Source organism: Engystomops pustulosus, chromosome 1 (assembly GCF_040894005.1).
Source record: "Engystomops pustulosus chromosome 1, aEngPut4.maternal, whole genome shotgun sequence".
Taxonomy (NCBI): Eukaryota; Metazoa; Chordata; class Amphibia; order Anura; family Leptodactylidae; genus Engystomops; species Engystomops pustulosus.
Genome location: NC_092411.1, coordinates 156,644,190 through 156,658,372, shown reverse-complemented (window position 1 = coordinate 156,658,372; position 14,183 = coordinate 156,644,190). Strand labels below are relative to the sequence as shown.

At 39.6% G+C, this 14,183-nt stretch overlaps 1 protein-coding gene across 1 annotated transcript in view; it reads left to right on the top strand.

Moving 5' to 3' along the window:
* The window catches only part of SSBP4 (single stranded DNA binding protein 4), a 244,442-nt gene that overhangs the window by 86,631 nt on the left and 143,628 nt on the right, over nucleotides 1-14,183 (top strand). The window contains exon 4 of the mRNA XM_072112559.1: nucleotides 8,909-8,993. Within this exon, the coding sequence (XP_071968660.1) occupies nucleotides 8,909-8,993 (85 nt within the window). The remainder of the gene's footprint in view (nucleotides 1-8,908; nucleotides 8,994-14,183) is intronic.

Below are 14,183 nucleotides of genomic sequence, written 5' to 3'. Positions count from 1 at the left end.
GGGCTTGGATTGACGAAAGCTCGCCTGGCAGCGGAGCGCCAGCTCCATGCCAAGATCCAACTAACATAGTTTTAACTGCAGCACCTTTAATCTACTACTAGTTCACTGCCTCCATACATGGTCCCCTTATCAAACGAGCTGTGTCAGGCAGAATTTTGGATTGTTTTCATGGCTTCCATGTTAACTTTGTCGCCACCCTGCTGTGTAATCCACAAAATATACTGGCAAACTTTTATCATGTACCGATATTATTTGAGCGCTTCTTGCTCACCTCCTTTGGTTCCTCTCTGCCACCCATTGGTTTGAAGCCTGAGTCCATTTAGGGTATGTAGCCATGCCACTCTCTAGCCTGCTGCCGCTGCCTCTGCATGCCGTCCCCTATAGTGTCAGGGTTAATTATTGGATGTTTTAGATGCTATCTAGCTTCATTCTGTCACTCTGTCATGGCCATGCTGTTGCCCATAATTTTGGCATAATGGTGCGTTTAAGCAGCCTCAGAGGCATCCATGCATGCTGCCCCTGCTGTTTCCTGTCCATTTCTGTGGTGTTTCCATCCTTTTCTGTGGTTTCCAGGTGTTTGGCCAAGCTTCCCTGTGCAGAGCCTTGGTCCCCTTGAAAAATGCTCGAGTCTCCCATTGACTTCAATGGGGCTCGTTATTCGAGACGAGCACTCGAGCATCGGGAAAAGTTCGTTTCGAATAACGAGTACCCGAGCATTTTAGTGCTCGCTCATCTCTATTTATAATCTAAGTTTGGTCAAAATTAGCGAACATGTCGAAATTTTGAAAAAGGAATGTGCAAAAATCTCCTTGTAGCCAAAAGTTAAATAATAATTTTAAAAAGCAGAAAAACAAATAATAGATGCTTATTATATTATGATTTATGCAGCCCTTTACACACCAACTTTTCTTGTGTTGAAAATCCATCTCGTAAATCAGTAAGTAGTACAAGGTAGCTAAAGTCACATAGTGTAATGATTTCCTGTGAGGTTGTCCTAGCAATCGCTATTCTTGGCTGAGAAGCTGACTGCTAAACACACAGGGGGATTGCTGAATATTTGTTACTCTCCTGCCGTGCAGCAGAACAGCCTCTACGGCACATTCCTTTGTATGGCTCATACATAGCAGGTCCATTGAGGTGAAGACGTAGCGTTTTAGGCAAGCTATGATGTACATGACAAAGAGGACATAGCTCTATAGAATGTTTTACATGGTGTTACTCTAGTAACCTGACAATCTGTAATGCTGTCTCATATGCTACATTTTCCTATTCTTGTGTTCTCTGACCTCCTAAATGAGTCTCTTTATAGTAGTACCTTATATATGGAAATGAAGACTGTTGATCTAGATGAATGTATCTCTTTCTAGTTTTGTAAGCTCTAGTTTTATTAGATACACCTTAGCACTTTGCAAATCATCACATAATCATTGGATTAACCATTAAAGAGGTTGGCCAGGATGAACTATTGATGGCCAACATTTGAATAGGAAATCAATAAGTACCACACCAATCAATAAACCACACCAATCGGCAGTGCAGTTGGTGTCCACTTTTATCTGGTTTAGCAATGCTGCCGCAGCTACCATTTTTTTATATGCAGTTGTGGCTTCTAGGCACATAGGGACACAGAGCCAACTGCTTCCATGCCTATGCACCTCTTTACGAGGTTCCAAACATAAATCGTCCTGAGGGTGTTGGCCCCCCAACAATCAAATATTGTTTTCTCTTGTCCATCTCTATAGACTTGTATACAATTCCTAGACCTTGGAGTGGTCACCTTGGTGATTATGCCGTTATACCTCATTATGTCCTCATGCACACAACTGTTTGCTTGCCTGGATGGAGAAGGAAGGGGTAATAACTGCTCCTCACCCCTCTCCTCTCCATTGAAAGCCGAATGGGCACATCTTAAAAACATGCACTATATTTTGCTGCACAGCAGCATGGCTGGGTCACTGTGTGCTCACCGCTCTATAACTGGGCACCATAGACTCTACTGGGGCCATGATACAAATTGTGCACCTGTTTCACCAGCCCCCATAAGGTCATGTGCATGGGGCCTCACATATGAGATTATATAATCAAGATATTTGCATGATGTACTTAAGGACTGTTAAAGAATTGAGAAATAACCCTATAAAAAAATTGTACATGGGTGCTGGCTCCATGCGCACAGCCCAGTTGGCGCACAAACTATGATGTCAGTCGCTGCTGACATCAAAGGTTGTTTTTTTGTGTGCTGGGCATATTTGGGGCTGGCATGCTATATACTAAAGGGGGCTGGCTGGCAGGCTATCTACTAAAGGGGGCTGGCAGGCTATATACTAAAGGGGGCTGGCTGGCAGGCTATATACCAAAGTGACCTAAAGGGCCCAAGTGCACACTTCTGCCATATAAGATAAAAAACAAATTTGTAACCGTGGGTATTATAAAGGTCTTTGACTGTATGAGGTTGCAGATGTATTCTTACTTGGTCACAAAAAGTCTAGGTGTTCAAAGATGGACCGACATTTTGTATCTTTAAATATTACAATCTCTCCTTTAGTGTAACAAGTGTTTCCTTTATAATGTTTCCTTTGTAATGTTTATAGAAACAAGAGAAAGGGTAATAGAAGTCCTGTACAGACTTGGGACACATGCAAAAGAGTTATCTTCATTAGTATCAAATTCGTTATATCCTAAAAATCTTTTAGCTGTTTGTAAGATATGTTCCACTCACGGTTTTGCCGTATAGCTGGTGTGTCCTTCTTAAAATCAATTGCCACGTTCTATGGGCATAGGGACGATGGGATCTGTCTCAGCGTCCTCCAAGTTTGTGTGCGCATACGCAGGTTGGCTGCACTCCGTCTAATCTCTGTCTCAGCGCTCCAAGCTGTCAGTCTCCGGATCCCCTAAACATTGTTAGCGGGCCAAAACCCATCTCTCCATAATATTGTCTCCACGGTACAAATTTGTAATAAAATCTCGCTAGACGCGTTTGAAAGCCTTCTCTCGGAGCTTTCAGCTCAGTAGCTCTCTATTATGGAGAGATGGGTTTTGGCCGCTAACAATGTTTAGGGGCATGTACATCACAAACCAAGAAGAACATTGGAGGGTGCTGGGACAGATACCATTATCCCTATGCCCATAGAACATGGCAATTGATTTTAAGAAGGACACACCAGCTATATGGCGAAACTGTGAGTGGACAATATCTTACAAACCGCTAAAAGAATCTAACGAATTTAATACTAATGAAGATATAACTCTTTCGCATGTGTCCTAAGTCTGTACAGGACTTCTATTACCCTCTCTGTTTCTATAAACATTACAAAGGAAACATTATAAAGGAAACACTTGTTACACTAGAGGCGAGATTGTAATATTTAAAGATACAAAATGTCGGTCCATCTTTGAACACCTAGACGTTTTGTGACCAATTAAGAATACATCTGCAACATCATACAGTCAAAGACCTTTATAAAAAATACCCACAGTTACAAATTTGTTTTTTATCTTATATGGCAGAAGTGTGCACTTGGGCCCTTTAGTGCCACTCTGCCTTTTTAGCCCAGCCTGCGATCTAGAGAGATGTTATATATATTGATATATGTCTACTTTATGCTTTTAACTGTCCTTAACATGTTATATCAGTTATAATTAGATGTGTAATTCATTCCGCATATTCGTTTGTATATTCCATTCGATGTGCTAAGTAATAAACATATTTCATATTAGTATTTACTTCAGATTAACAGTGTGAATTGGTGCTTGGTGCGATTTTTCTTTCTTTTCTTTTATCCTAATACAGCACCTGTATATCACCATTAGCACACCCACTGTCAGTTTATCCCAATATCGGCATCAGGACAGTGCAGAGATATATTTTTTCTTTATATACCAAAGTGGGCTGGTTGGCTGTATACTACTGGGGACTGGCTGGCTATTACTACTTGGGGTTGGCTATATACTACTGGGGACTGGCTGGCAATATACTACAGGGGGGCTGGCTATATACTGGGGAGGCTGTGACCAATGCATTTCAAACCCTATGCTTATACTCGAGTCAATATGTTTTTTTCCAGTTTTTGGTGGAAAAATTAGGTAGCTCGGCTTATACTCGGGTCAGCTTATACTTGAGTATTCTTATTAGAATATTGCTGGGATTCCTCTTTTGAGCATGACAGTTTTCCACTATGCCCACTAAATTCTTATTATAAGCAAATGATAATAATACATGTAAAGTATTTTCCCACCACTGTACTACCCATTGACAATAACCAAGACTCTCTACCAGATTTGGTATTTTATCATACTTGTATTATATGCAAGATTGCTACAAGACAAAGCATAAAATTCTGAAGACTGACAGAGTGAGCGTCATCTCCTGTTTACTTTTATTTATTTGTTTGTCTTGTTTCGTGTTTGCACTTTAGGACCATGTTTGTGGTTGTCTATTATTTCATCCAATACACAGAGGCAAGAGACACAGGCAGGGCTGTTGGGAGGATCGAGTTTTAGGGTGCACTATTGTATCTGTCATCCATGAGCCCATTGTCCTCTTAACATTCATTTCATACAATTCTCTGTGCTTTAGGGGGTGGGGTGGGGGTTCTAGGCTGCCCGTATTGATGTCCTACACTTGGTTATTAGTTGTAGATGAGTGGAGGCACAATAAAATTCTGGGCTGGCCCAGAAGAATATCAGACTTTGACAAATTAATGGTCATCAAAAGCTTAAAGAGGTCGGCCTCTCTTTTACATAAGTTGCCCATGTGCCTTTACTACCTGAATAATAATCCCTGAATCTTCATCAAGTGATCCAGAATTCCTGCTATATATTTGTATCCCTTGCAATACAAGAGTGTGCCTTGTAAACTCTCCATGGGTCTTTGTTTACATGTCTGAACACTGATGAATAGGAGGGGCCTGCAGCAAGAAACTTATGACTTATCCTGCTCCCCTCTCCCTTTGTCTGTCAATGAAACAGACTTTGAGGGAAAGAAGCACATTCAGTAATGCCATTAGGATGGATTGAAGCAATATGAAACAGGAAGTGGTGTATATATGCAGAGGACAGTACAGGGGAAGGCTAAAGCTATCAAAGGAGTCAATGGTACAGGCACATATACATGCAGAGATACGTCTAAGGGAACAGATTTATTGAAAAGTGGCCAACCCCTTTAAAATACCTCATTGGGTGCCAATCCAGAATCTAAATAAAGTCGGCTGATTCACAAATAATGTATACAATCTTATTGATAATATGATTCATACAATGATATCTAGTGATGGAGGGTGGGGGAGTCAGAATTGTCTTCTGTAGTGGACTCTAAGTATCATCCATCTGTATATGGGAACACTATTTAAATGGAAATACTTCATCTTATTTTATATGTGTAGAGCTTTAGAAGATTAATCATTTAGGACAAGTAGATTATGAACATTGAAATGTACATCTGAAAGACATCCCTCCAACCCAAATAGGAAGGAGCTACTACACCGAAGACCACATTACAACCCTGATGAATGATGGCTATTGGGAACTTTAATTAAACAAATTACAATTCACTCTATAATATGTGCAGTCTCTATTTGAAACTGTAAGTTCTGTATTCTGCTCTTGTGTTTGATTTCACTCTTGGGAGCCTACAGCTATTCATACTGCCTTGGAGAGAAGCTGTGACCTGTCTATATTCTAACTACAATGGAGAAACTCTCGTAAATTATGGTCCCTTCTTCACTCCAGAGACCCATTGATTATCAGGCAGACATGTATTTCAAATTATTTATTGGTACACTGCTGGGATATAGCATATTTTTTAGCTCTCACTAGCTATGTCTGAGGAAGTGAAATAATTTCCTATTGCGATTTGTACAGGGTAAGCCCTTCACCAAGCATCAAAGGTTGCAACATTGGGATTCAGGGACTATAAAATGTTGACATGTAATAATATTTATTACAATTGTCTGTAGGATTTTTCCTTAATGCATTTTATAATAAGCTTGTTATAATGTTAAGTAAATAGAATACATGTCACACCTCATCATATGTTTTTTGTGGTGTACTTTCGGTGCACAAGTAAGGGAACCACCCTATTCAGATTGTTCAAAGTTGAGATTGGCACTGAATGTAATAAGATGTAATAAGATAATGCAATAAGATGCATTATATTCAGTTTTATTTTCTCCATAATTTGTGAGCAATCCAAATGTTTTGGTTTACTAAGACCTTTATCAGTCACAAATTACCAATGGTGTCAGTGGAGAAGATAAAAAGTAGAATGTTGGTCATTATTCTGGGCCGTAGTGTCTTAAGAACGACTGCACTGCCGCATGAGTAGTGACATCCTTACTCATGCTCCTTATCTCCTCCACTGACACCAATGGCAATCCATTACTGATGAAGGTCTTAGTAGACCGAAATTGGATTATTCCCAAATTATGGAAAAAATGTAACTGAATATAATGCAACAAATTACATTGAGTGCCAGGTTTCTATAAGTTTTTTGTTATAATATAAAAACCTATATTAAAGTCTTGTTGGCTTTATTTCATAATAGAATGTTTAACCTACAAATATTAGTCTGACGATATGTTAAGATGTTTTCAAGTTAGTCAATCAAACAGAGCCCTTGATGTGGACCTGTCACTAGGAATGTCATTTTTACCTGGTGACAGGTTCCTATGGCCTATGCTATGCTGATTTTAAAAATGCCTCTCTAGGCATTCTAAATAATTTCAAGTATTTTATAAAATTGTATTTCTTTTGCCTATGGTGAGTACAGGGGGAGGCAGCCACATTCATACAACTGCCTCATGTCATGTGGATTGAGCAGGCAGAAGAGGGAGGGGGCGATGTTGAGAAGCACAAGAATGCATGGAGGAGACTGAAACACAGGCACACAGCCTGCTGCAGCTCCGCTCCCTTCCCTGGGATTCATCACACGCTGCTGGAGCCATGTAATTTGAAATAAAGTTTTATAAAATACTGAAATGATTCAGAATTCTGCCAAAGGCATTATTAAAATCAGCATAGAATAGGCAACTTGTCACCAGAAAAAAATGACATTCTTTGTGACAGATTTGCTTTAAAGTAATGGTCTGGTCCTGACCTACATCAGTTAGCACTACCAGAAAGTGCTGTGTGAAAAGGTGAGTGTCTGTTATGCTCAATGATTAGGTTTGATCATAGGAAGATCACTGTAATAACCCACCCATATTGTTGAAAGCTGTACAGCAATACTTGGCATGCTAATTTGTGCTGTACGTTTTATTTGCAAGATGTGGAGCATGTGCAAGAATGGAGCATGTGCACAATGTACAGCATAACATGTATATAATGTATGTGAATGTATACCATAATACCATGGTCATTTACTGATATTAGATTTGCCAATTTATATTGAGGAAAACTATTATATTGCCACTTATAAATGTAACTTGATAAGAATTTCCTTCTTAACCATGATCTTTGATGGATCCATCCAATCATTCATACCCACTCAACTTTGTCTATGAATTTGGGCAAGCTTTTATTTCCCAACACTTCTTCAGCTCTTCCAGTTTCCAAACACCTATTTCTAGGGCAGTTTTGTTGCACATTAAGATCACAAATATCAAGTTCCCATTTCCATAAGTGTCATTTCTGATGCCCATTTTTGGCTTGACAAAACAATACTAAAGTCAGGCACCAAGAAAACAGACCTTCCTCCCATATTTTCCCAATTCCTATCAAAACAATGATAAAGCAATTTTTTAGTAGACTTTCATTGAATTTCAAATCTAATCGATGTATCACTTTGCTGTTAGCAAGTATTATAGCTCAATTTACACTTTTTTTCGTTGCCACAAATATATTCTTTTTTTAATTGGTTTCTAAAAAAAACAGGATAATATTCACAGGCAATGTAACCTGTAAATACAGGGGTCTTGGTTAAATCTGCGGATTCAGTATGTCTTGGAAGAGGCTTACGTGGTTTGGAAGCTTTCCGGTATCCTGCGTTAAGCCCTGAGTGGTATTGTGGGGTTCTTTTACTAACCTGACTGATTTCCTCATTTTACCAGAAAACCTTTATTTTATCCTTGTGGATTTTACCAGAGATTTTTTTACAAAGCATAATGTAATACGTTATTAAATTTTGAATACCCTTCATCCCAATATTTAAGGTAGAATAGACGCTTCTGCCCTTTTACAAATTTGTATGTCATGTTTAACATGGACATGGACATGGAAAGCCAGTTAGATTTATAATATTAAAGAATACTACTACGCTGGATAGCTCTTTATATAAAACAAATACTAGTATATTTATATGAGCAAACATTACTGTTTCTATAAAGTATAAAATGGTCGCATGCTGTGAAGGAAACCATGACATCACTTAGTTATCCACCCAACCTCCGGATATGGCACAATAATAAATCACAGCCCTGAATGGCTATAGGACCCCTTTCACTAGCCTCAGTGAAACAGAATCTTATGAACCTAATGAAGCTGCCACCAGTTCTCCTTTAATATAAGCCCGGTCTGTAACGTGATTATATAGGGTGAGGAACCAACCTGGTAGTATGTATATGATCGAGACTCGGATGTGAGATTCAAGGATTGAGATAAAGAGCAACACAGGTTAAATTTTATATTTAATTAACTTAATGGCATACTAGACAAAACAATACATAATAAATAGCCATGGTGAAAACTTGCTTCATACAAAATCTATACAACAAGGGTTATGTATATTTTGGCATTTTTGCTTATAACTCACTACATATAGAAAGAGTTGATTCTATTCTATTATTCTTTTAACTAGCTATCACTAAATTATATTGATGATTATTTTGCTACATATATTGGCTATGAGTAATAGTGGTTTTAAGCCAGGTTTTTAAGTAATTTTTTTACTTTGTCTTCTTCTTTCTTGGTGCAGCGTATTTTGGGATTTGTACTGTGCGGCACCTGACAGACGAGAGACCTGTGAACACTCCAGTGAAGCTAAAGCGTTCCATGACTATGTAAGTCAGCACCCAACTACTACCCTTATTTGAACTTTTGATCATCCATATGGTTTCTCTTGATCTTTAATACAGTGGGGGAAGATTGATAAAGCTTTGTGATGTGGGCAGTATACATTATATGCAGATGCTCGAACATGGAATACACAATGGTGAAATAATTAAATAGTTAAGAGAAAATATATACAAAGTTGTCTCCTTTTTTTTTCTCTTTTACTAAAATGTTACACACTTTTCTTTTGGTATTTTCCCTCAATTTAACCACATTTTCTGATCTTTTATGAGACTGGTTGAACGTAGAAAAACAGCTGGAATGGCTTAAGAAAAAAAAAGAGAGAGCAATATGAGCCAAGGAAAGCCTGTTGCGTGCAGCTATTGTACTTGGCTGTGGCATATTTGTGTATGATTCAGGCCGCACATATATGCTAGTGGGCAGGCTGTGGGCTCTCTATAATTGGAACCTCAGTGGTTCAGGAAATACACTCCCCATGGAAGCTTGGTTCAAAATTCAGCAGTTAACATCCATGTTTTAGGTTAACCCCTCCCATAGTAGATGCTTTCAAAAGAACTATTCACCAGGAAAGTAGGTGAACTTTTATGGTATTGGCTTTATTATGGCACAGACAGGCAAGGAGAGTGACTTAGGGAGACAGACGGGCAGGAAGAGTGACTGAGAGAGACAGACAGACAGGCAGGAAGAGTGACAGAGAGAGAGAGAGAAACAGACAGGCAGTAACAGTGACCGACCAACTGAGAAAGAGAGACAGGCAGGCAGGAAGAGTGACAGAATTAGACAGACACGCAGGGAGAGTGACTGAGAGAGAGACAGGCAGGGAGAGTGACTGAGAGAGAGACAGGCAGGGAGAGTGACTGAGAGAGAGACAGGCAGGGAGAGTGACTGAGAGAGAGACAGGCAGGGAGAGTGACTGAGAGAGAGACAGGCAGGGAGAGTGACTGAGAGAGAGACAGGCAGGGAGAGTGACTGAGAGAGAGACAGGCAGGGAGAGTGACTGAGAGAGAGACAGGCAGGGAGAGTGACTGAGAGAGAGACAGGCAGGGAGAGTGACTGAGAGAGAGACAGGCAGGGAGAGTGACTGAGAGAGAGACAGGCAGGGAGAGTGACTGAGAGAGAGACAGGCAGGGAGAGTGACTGAGAGAGAGACCGGCAGGGAGATGGACTGGGAGAGAGAAAGACAGGCAAGGAGATTGACAAACAGGCAGGAAGAGTGGCTGACTTAGAGAGAAAGATAGGCAGGGAGAGTGACTTACTGAGAGAGAGAGAGAGAGATGTGTGTGTGTGTGTGTATATGTATATATATAATATATATATATATATATATATATATATATATATATATATATATATATATATATATATATATATATATATATTATAATACAGCTATAACATAATATATTAAACTATTCCTATTCCTATGCCCCTAAGCATAGGTTGATCCTAATTGGACCTGTTTCTGTGCCCCAAGTGCACCACAGTTATCACCTGAGAAAGCTCTAACCAGTTGCTTGATTTAACTACAGTACTGGCAGTTCATTGCAGCACACTCATAAACATCAATAGGCTCTCATTGATTTCTATGGTTGTCTGCAGAGCAGAGAGGAAGGAACCCCCTTATATTAACTCAGCATGTCCCATTAGTCCACATGAAAGGGTTCTTCTAAAGCAGGCAACCCACCTGCAGGATATTATTAACCCCTGAGAGGATATACAGGTAGTCCATTTCTTTTTAATTATTAAAGCCATGACTTTCCCTTGCTATGTAAAACTTCACAAAAAAATGAAACTGCATTGTTAAAATTACTATTTTGTTGCAATGTTATGTATCTTACTATCTTTGTTCGCTGTATGTACTTTATATGAGCTTTGAACATTACAAGTGTCCTTTTATAACTTTTACCAAAAAACTTGCTGTTTTGGTTAATATTGAAAAGCAGCATGAACGATGATTTCAGTTTGTCATCAAATTTGTACAAATATATCACACTAAAATTCTACTTTAGTTATTTTCTAAGAAGAATGTGACAGCGAGATATTAGGTTCCAGCCATCAAGTGGCTCTGCCTTAATGCAGGATATGTGATATCTTGCCTTCTAACAAGACGATACTTGAAAAACATAGTATTACTTAAAGATTTTTGTTGAGGACAGTTTTCCTATTACCAGTATGCGCACAAATCTAATTTTTGTAACCAAGATTTCAATTTCAAAAGAGCAATTTCTGAAATATATTTGGAGCAAAATTGTTACTTTGTTGGCATAGAGATGAGGTTAGAAAAAGGTGCAAGTCTATTTAAGATGAATTTAAGTTTGACTGTGTTTTCAAGAAGTTTGATAAACTATTTTAAGCTCTTGGCTTATGATATTGGCTGCTTCAGCCTCCTCCTCAGTAAGATGGGTTTTCGGGGAAAATAAGTACTATATCACACATTCTAAGAGATATCATGCATTGTGTCACATTTATAACATTATACATGATCATGATCAGAGACTTTGATGTATAGTGCACTGCTATATCAGATTTTATTCATCACCTCCAGCTATATAGTTGACTTAAAGTCACTGGTAAGACAAAGGCAAAGAATAGTCCCACAGGCAAATATTCCACTTCTGAAGAGGAATAAGCCTTTCTTATGAAAGAACGAGCGCTGCGGAAGGATTAAGAATAGAATCAAAGTCAACTACCGGTACATATGTACATATTATAAAATGTAAACTGACAGCAAAGAAATCATGGCATTTATAGGGGGTCTCCAATAATTTATGCTTTCTTTTTGTAATTATGTTTTTCCAAGTTACTGAGCCATGGTGTAAAGAGGTGTCATGTGATAGACAGTGCTACGCTAAAGCTGGGACTTAGATATAATGACAGTAACATAGAAGTTAGAAAAACAAACCATTTGCTGGCCATCTTTCATGGAGCCACCATAGTACAGATGACATCATCAGTTGTGTACATCAATGTTTGTTTTAAATTCCAGATTTTTGCCCTTTTCGTGTGCAGGTAGCCTAACAGAATAACAGTTTGACAGTTTTAAGAAGTATAACAGAAATAATAAAATAAATATATTTATTATTCTACAAATATTAGAAAATGGTTATTTTCTTTGCATTCTCCAAGTTAAGTTGACTTCTAGCATAAAATGAAGAATTAATTGGTCAATATCAGTCCTGGAGTCTTTATAGTAGGAATGCTCAAAATCGAAAATAAAAGGTTCTTCAGGACTACAGATATTTCCGACAGTCATCAAAGCTATGATTGTCTTTTTAATTACCCCTGTAATTTTTCTATCAGCTGGCCATAATTACAGCAGAAATATTTCCAAGCAAGGACTGTGAACTTAACAAGCTAGTGAGCCATGGATTGTCTGTTCATCTCTGTCTCCGCTCTGGGTCAAAGAAGAGTCACAAGAATGATCTCATACAACAGGTCACCTTGTGCTGCCTGACGCACTAGATGCATGTCATACAGGAGAGATTCCTTTCTGCTTATGAATTTGCTTTACATTAAAGATGATATGAGCTTGGTTCCAGGGTGTTGCTGTGTATTACAGACAAGGATTCTCATACTGGGAGCACCTAAAAACTGTGCATGCTTTTGAAATAATTTGTAGTAATGCCTTCTTCGAATGGTGTAGACACCAGTGGACCCCATGTGAATTCCGGATCAGGACCGCATATGCTGTATTTTTCGGACTATAAGGCGCACCCTCAAAAAATGCCTGCTAAAACGTCTAGGTTCATACCGCTGATTATGAGGATGAATAACCAGCAGGTGGCAGACCTGTGCACTGTTCAAGGCAACTGTTGTCGGTTCAGATATAAGGCGCACTGGACTGGATTTCTGAGAAAATCTAAGGATTTTTTGTGCGCCTTATAATCCAAAAAATACGGTACCTAAACTCTTGCTGCCATCCCCATCCCGTACATTGCATTTAGTAATACACATATGTTACACAGACATACACTCACCGGCCACTTTATTAGGTACACCATGCTAGTAACGGGTTGGACCCCCTTTTGCCTTCAGAACTTCCTCAATTATTCGTGGCATAGATTCAACAAGGTGGTGGAAGCATTCCTCAGAGATTTTGGTCCATATTGACATGATGGCATCACACAGTTGCCGCAGATTTGTCAGCTGCACATCCATGATGAGAATCTCCCATTCCACCACATCCCAAAGATGCTCTATTGGATTGAGATCTGGTGACTGTGGAGGCCATTTGAGTACAGTGAACTCATTGTCATGTCCAAGAAACCAGTCTGAGATGATTCCAGCTTCATGACATGGCGCATTATCCTGCTGAAAGTAGCCATCAGATGTTGGGTGCATTGTGGTCATAAAGGGATGGACATGGTCAGCAACAATACTCAGGTAGGCTGTGGCGTTGCAACGATGCTCAATTGGTACCAAGGGGCCCAAAGAGTGCCAAGAAAATATTCCCCACACCATGACACCACCACCACCAGCCTGAACCGTTGATACAAGGCAGGATGAATCCATGCTTTCATGTTGTTGACGCCAAATTCTGACCCTACCATCCGAATGTCACAGCAGAAATCGAGACTCATCAGACCAGGCAACGTTTTTTCCAATCTTCTACTGTCCAATTTCGATGAGCTTGTGCAAATTGTAGCCTCAGTTTCCTGTTCTTAGCTGAAAGGAGTGGCACCCGGTGTGGTCTTCAGCTGCTGTAGCCCATCTGCCTCAAAGTTCAACGTACTGTGCGTTCAGAGATGCTCTTCTGCCTACCTTGGTTGTAACGGGTGGCGATTTGAGTCACTGTTGCCTTTCTATCAGCTCGAACCAGTCTGCCCATTCTCCTCTGACCTTTGGCATCAACAAGGCATTTCCGCCCACAGAACTGCCGCTCACTGGATGTTTTTTCTTTTTCGGACCATTCTCTGTAAACCCTAGAGATGGTTGTGCGTGAAAATCCCAGTAGATCAGCAGTTTCTGAAATACTCAGACCAGCCCTTCTGGCACCAACAACCATGCCACGTTCAAAGGCACTCAAATCACCTTTCTTCCCCATACTGATGCTCGGTTTGAACTGCAGGAGATTGTCTTGACCATGTCTACATGCCTAAATGCACTGAGTTGCCGCCATGTGATTGGCTGATTAGAAATTAAGTGTTAACGAGCAGTTGGACAGGTGTACCTAATAA